Below are 6711 nucleotides of genomic sequence, written 5' to 3'. Positions count from 1 at the left end.
TAATATTTCAAGGGCGAGAAACTAAATCTGTTTTAGGGTTTGTGCACAACCTATATATATATGCTGTCTATGCTAATAAATCTACATAAACTAAAAATACACATTAAATAGTCGGGTCTTACAGAGTTTGCGTGATGGTGAACTTCATTCCTTTGAATGCTTTGCGTACTAAGATCTCATTCCCTGCAATCCGTGTTAAGATAATCAGCAAATGGAGTGCAAAAATCGGAGGGAGATCATCATTCGATCATGCTCTTAGGGGATGAGAATGTAAGCTTTCTTATATTTTACTATAAAGGGGATTCTTATAAATTAAATGTATAAAATAATTAACAGAGAGTTTATTTTGTTTTAAACAGGGAGTAACAATACAAGGAAGCTTGAACTATTCTATTTCTCTACGTAACGAGATTGAGTTGAAAGATGGTGATTGGGTTGAGATACTCAATTTTGAAGTAGGACTTGCTACTGATTTGTACAGACTCACAAAGAACAAATACAGAATCAAGTTCACGGAATCAACTTTGTTTACGAAGATAGAACCACTCAACGGTTCTAACTTTCTGTGTTGTGCCAACTTTCGTGCTATAAAGCGGGGTCTTTATCATCCTAAGTACTGTGTTGGTATGTCAACTATATTTAACTCTTTCTTATATTGTTAAGTAATGTTACTAAAATCAGAAAGACATTTCGATTATGTAGATCTATGTGGAGCGTTGGTGCGTGTAGGAGATCTTATTGCGCATCAGCAACCTGATCCTGCTAACATTTACAATACTTTCTTCTATTCGATGGAGTTCTCCTTGATAAGTCTCGGGTTTGAAATTTTAGTTTGATGTATTTGTTAATTTTAAAATTGACCAGATGAGATATCTGTATAGCAAATAGATATCTTTCTTAAAAATAACAGGTTTACTCATATAAAGTGTGTTGCTTACGGAGCTCTAGCCCATAATTTAAATGCGTTCTGGCGTTCGACTACTGAAGATGTTGTGGTGTGTGTTCTAAGGTTATGGCGAATTGAATGGGGAACAGGTAATCTATATTTATTCACACTCTTTTATTCTCAAAATGTTCCTTTTGTCTTATAACTGTTCAAACTACTTTATAGGTGGCTTCAAATATGTTACAAACTTACAAGGTGGTTCTGAAATTCTATTTGATACTGATATTCCAGATATTCAGTTCTTCAAAGCGCAGTAAGTATATTGTAATAAGTACTATATATAAAAAGTAGATTCTCCTAATATTTCTTTCAATTTGTGCTATGCAGGATTCCATTCATTGAATTCTGAAGTATCGAAGATGATTTATTATATTTTTAGTTTAAAGTTGGTTTTAATAATACTATTTAGACTATTCTTTGTAATAGCAAGGATGAGATTTGGATCTTTTTTATCATGGAACTTATTTTTATTATATTTGAATAGTTTTATCTATTTTAGTGTCTTATTTTTGGTTCATACTGTGTACCTACACGAAATTATCCTTGCTTGATCGTATTCAATCTATTTATCTTATTCGTGTTATCGAATTGTAGATACTAGAAAGTTGTAGTTAGCTAGACCACTTACCTTAACAACACTGTTGTTGTTGCTTCTTCTATGGTAAGCTTAAGACCTTCCTCTCTGCGATCTGTTTTGATTACTTCACTATTTGTACTATAGATGCGTTTTTGAAATAAGAACTCGCAACACAACCATCACTTGCACTCGCCGTTTGTACATGAAAAGCCAGAGTCAAAAAGAATATTCACAAAATTATTGGTAGAATTATAAATGTGAAATCTGAACGATACTATCTGAATGATAAACAAACATATATATTACCGGAAACAATAATTAAAGGAAAAAATAGATATAGAGATGAAACCTTCTGGTGAAGACCGATTGGGTCGAGATTTCTCAGACTTCTCTTCATTGATCAATCGAATCAAGCTTTTGGGTCGAAATGTTGAAGATATAATCGGGAGGAAGGAATGAAGAAAATGTCGTGATGAAATCCATTGGATCGTAATCCGCTATCGCATCTTCTAACACTGGTCTCCAAACAAACAAAAACGACAGGATCACCTGACGATTATCCAAATTCTGTTGGTCTGTCGCGGTGAGGAAGATACCCTAAACGGAATAAGACGGCGTCATTTTACGATGAGATGTTTAACTTTGTTTTGATAAGGGCTTATTGTCGAAATAGTTGTTGGACCCATGTTATTATTTGACATTCAAATCGAAGCCCAATAAAAATATAAATCTCATGATAATTATTAAATAAACACAACGAATTGGGCCTATGTTAATTAATTCGACACAGCCCAGTTCATATTTTATTAATTTTTTAATTCATAATTATATAAAATGTGATTTACTTATTTTAAGTTAAAATTTTGTATTTTTTATTTGTTATATTAAATAACAATTCTTTCAATATTTTATAAATTTATATATATATATATATATATATATATATTTATATATATTCATGCAACATTTTTAATTTTTTTTTAAAGAGACATAAATATTCATATTGAAGTTTTTACGTATGTAACTATACATAAAGTTGTTTTTATTATGATTCTTATGGAAATGTTAAAATTGAAAAGATTGGTTGACATTATGAATGTCTTCAAAATATATATTCATTCAACCAAACTATTATAAACAGTATTTTCATTAACACCAAACTTATAAAAAAACCTTGGATCTTGCAAACTAAATAAAATTAAACATTGAATAATCATGTCCAAAATGTCATCCCCCTCAATTAAAAAAAATCAAAAACAAAACCTAAAACCAAACTTATACCCAAAATTTATATAACTAATGTTGTAAAACCTCAAAAAATAACTTCACCCCGCGCAAGGCGCGGGTCTTATCCTAGTATTAATTATACCTAGATTAGTGAGAACATCATTTAAAATGAGACAAAATAAAAATCCTAAAACATCACTTAAAGTGGGACGGAGGGAGTAAAATCTACATATTGTGATATAGAGAGGAGTAAAATGATTACTTCTATAAGCACTTTGAGAAGAGAATTCGTTTGTCAATGAGTTTCGTATTTCTCTTCGACTTATTTTACAGGAGACTAAATTATAAGTAAATAATTAACTGATAGATTCTTTTTTTGAAAATGTTGCGGATTTATGTAGATAGTCCTTTATAAACCTTTTTAAAGGGTAAAGAAAAATGTCTCCAAAAAAGTAATGAAAGAAATAAATAAAAATCTTCATCCAATGTAATCAAAACAAATGTTTAGCTTCTTGTCAAGTTGCACAAACACTCAAACGTTTTCTCTTCTATAAAATCATTCTCATAAACCATTCACATTCCCCCTTCTCTCCTCTTCTCTCTTCGATAATTTCGCCTTCCTTCTTCTTCTTTTGATCTCATTGTTTTCTTCCTCGCTTCGAGATTCATTTTCAAAGATCTCATCTCTTTTGTGGGATTACACTATAAAAAAAGAGAGAAAAAAAACATTGATGCTTAACCAGCAGTTCTTGTCTTTGAGACACATGTCTCCGATTATACTCAGTGAGATCTTCCTCTCTGGGTTTATGCTAAACTCCACAGTTAGGCGCAAGACCCATCTCGTTCAATCTTTTTCTGTTGTCTTCCTTTACTGGCTTTACTACGTCTCATAGTTTCTGAAACTCTCCAACTTTAATCTTCCATATATACTTTATACTCTTATAACTATATCCAAACCCTAGTTTTCTAAAAATATATATTTTCTTTTGTTTCTTCATCGTATATCTGTCATCAATATTGTTCCTGTTCTGTCTTGAAATTTACCCTAAAAAAACATTTTTAAAAATATTAGTATCTCTCTTCTCTTTGGAGGCTTGTTTGTTTGTTTACTGCATGGAATCGTCGTCGTCGGTAACAACTTCGTCGGCGATTCAAACCTCTTCCGGGTCAGAGGAGAATCTCATGGAGCAGAGGAAACGTAAGAGGATGCTCTCAAACCGTGAGTCAGCGAGGAGATCAAGGATGAAGAAACAGAAGCTCCTGGACGATCTAACGGCTCAGGTAAACCAGCTCAAGAAAGAGAACAGCGAGATCGTGACAAGTGTCAGCATCACCACGCAGCACTACTTGGCCGTTGAAGCAGAGAACTCTGTTCTCAGAGCTCAGCTCGATGAACTCAGCCACCGGCTCCAATCTCTCAACGACATCATCGGTTTCCTCGACAACACCAACGGGGTTTGTCCGAACCCTCTGACCGGTCCAGAGTCTGATGACTTCCTCGTGAATCAGATGAATATGAACATGTTTCATATGATGAACCAGCCTCTCATGGCATCTTCTGATGCTTTGCTGTATTAGAAATGTGGACCCAAAAAAACCTCGAAATAATCTAATGGGGCCGTTTCTTTGTCAGATTTTAAGTTATGTCCAAAGAGAGAGAGAGAGAGAGAGAGATATGAATAAATGGGTATGTTGTTTTGATTGTTCTAGGAGTATTTGATTTTCTTGTTGTGCTTTGTTCCGTCTTGGCGCTAGGTATTAAAAGCATCTTTATGAGTGTGTTTGTAATAAAAACTCTGTTGCCGCATGAGTACAAAGTGTTTTCTTAATACTCCTGCCTTCTAGAACTCACCTACACAAACTATTATGTGTGAAGCTGGATTGATAAACCGGATTTAATTTAATAAACCAGTTTTTATTTAATGAACTGGTTTTACATTTTGTAAACCGGTTTAATTTTGTAAACTAATTTTGATATATATAAATATTTATTTCTTTTTTATTTTATAATTTTTAATGAAAAGTCACTGGAAAATCTATGGTTATACGCAAATTGGCTATTTTAAAAAAGTAGAAATTTTTACTAATGAATATTTTAATTGATTTTCTTATCTCGAGTTTCTTTGTTTATTTTTTTATTTGTTTCAAAGTTCGATATATATCACCATTAGAGCCATAACACCAGTACATCATAAAAGAATGGCTATATATTACATCGTGACTCATAATGGAGATTGGGGAATCCTATTCTACTATTTCCTGGCAGTATTATACTTTAGATGCTTCGTAGATTGTTACAAAAAAAAAAAAAAAAAAAGATGCGTGGTAGTTTTGTTTTGTATCCATTGATCACTGATGGTTCATTCATGAATATTACCCATGGAAGCCTCTTTTATTTCTATATAAAAGGAGTCTTCTATGTTCTTTGATAATTGCAATACTATCTACCTTTATTTTAAGTTTTGTATTCCTTCTTGAGAGTAACGTGCATGTGTCAAGACTCGAGAGATTAAAAATGACATCTTATGTGTTTAGATCCAGGCTACTAATTAATAACATGGAAAAATATATAATTTCAATTGCTTAGATTTTGTAGTTTTCGAAGATAGCAAATTAAAAAACAAAACGTAATTTAGGTAAAGGAGTTAATTGATATAATGATTTAGTTTCGGACATATACTCTACATTATTTGTGCTTTATGGTACATTTCTGTTTGAAAAAGGGAAGGAGAAATAATAATATTGAAATTTAATTGGAAAACCTTAAGACTGTTAAAGCTAGAATGATGATGAATACAACGAAGGGTCATTATGCAACGGTAAAAATGTACACAAATGAGAGAATATTACGCATGTTGTAGATGAAATTTGCATATTTATCAAAAGAAAATTCGTGTTTTGATTAAATGATGTTATTCTATCCGATAATATATATCTATATTATTAAAGTTGAAGTACTTTAAGGAGTTGTTTGGAAACTAGAATAGGAATTTAAAAAATTTGGAGTGTTTGGCTATAGGATAGCATGAAAACATGGATAGCATTAAAATACAATTATGGTTTTTTTTAGCAATATAAAAAGAAAAATCGATTTGTAATCAATATCTCATCAAATATATTCAGTTACCATAACTCAAATACATGTAATAAATTCCAGAGAAAATATCTTACTTTTAAAATATGGAAACAATAAAAGAATTATTAATAAATTTATTATGACAAATACATGATACATCTGCATTGTAATATATAAAAAAATATAGACCACTTAAACAAAAAACAGAAAACAAATAAAATTATAAAACAAAAAATTAATATCACGATACAATTGCATTACAAAATGGTGAGACATCTAGAATATATAATATTCACACGAGAACTATAAAATTTTATGTTCTTAATTATGTATAAAGTTAGACGTTCATATTATACATCTCAGGTCCACCTCCTATTGCAATTACGTGACATGCAAACATATTCGTATTGTATATGTTGGTTTCTTTCATATCTGAGTTGATACGCGTTCATAATTCAATATTTGTAAAATAAATATATTTTGGGTATGTTATGGCTTTGGTTGGTTTAGTCTATTTAGAACCCAGAAAAAGACTCAATATATCCGAAACATGAAAAAATACTCAAAATGTCCAAACTTTTACCCGTAATCTAACCTGATGAAACTAAATGTACCCAAAATTTTTACCGACCTGAAATATATTTTTAAATTTAAAATTTACCCAAAAACATGTCTGAAATACCCATACCAAATATATACAAAATATTTCAGATACTTTGCGCACCCAATCGGATTTCGGGGAAGACCCGAGCTCAAACAGAGACCTACGGGTCCAAAAAATATTAAATAGGTACTTATATAAGATTCGGATATGAACTGCACATGTATTTTTCGAGTCGTTTTGTTAGGTTTTTCAGGTCCGGTAAAATACCAAGATCTAAGAAA

General features: G+C 31.4%; 2 protein-coding genes across 2 annotated transcripts; both read left to right on the top strand.

Moving 5' to 3' along the window:
- Nucleotides 1-249: 249 nt before the first annotated feature.
- Nucleotides 250-1295, top strand: LOC130506713 (uncharacterized). Its single transcript, XM_057001394.1, has 6 exons — nt 250-270; nt 360-624; nt 730-817; nt 911-1035; nt 1112-1199; nt 1274-1295. The coding sequence occupies exons 1-6, from the start codon at nt 250-252 to the stop codon at nt 1293-1295; spliced, it is 609 nt and encodes a 202-aa protein (XP_056857374.1).
- A 2046-nt stretch (nt 1296-3341) lies between these two features.
- Nucleotides 3342-4557, top strand: LOC108832175 (bZIP transcription factor 11). Its single transcript, XM_018605673.2, has one exon. It carries the CDS (start codon nt 3864-3866, stop codon nt 4326-4328), a length of 465 nt encoding a protein of 154 aa, XP_018461175.2. The 5' UTR covers nt 3342-3863; the 3' UTR covers nt 4329-4557.
- The last annotated feature ends 2154 nt before the right edge of the window (nt 4558-6711 follow it).

This window comes from Raphanus sativus, unplaced genomic scaffold (assembly GCF_000801105.2).
Source record: "Raphanus sativus cultivar WK10039 unplaced genomic scaffold, ASM80110v3 Scaffold3578, whole genome shotgun sequence".
Lineage (NCBI taxonomy): Eukaryota > Viridiplantae > Streptophyta > Magnoliopsida > Brassicales > Brassicaceae > Raphanus > Raphanus sativus.
The sequence above is the reverse complement of the archived record's forward strand: the minus strand, read 5'-3'. Positions and strand labels throughout refer to the sequence as shown.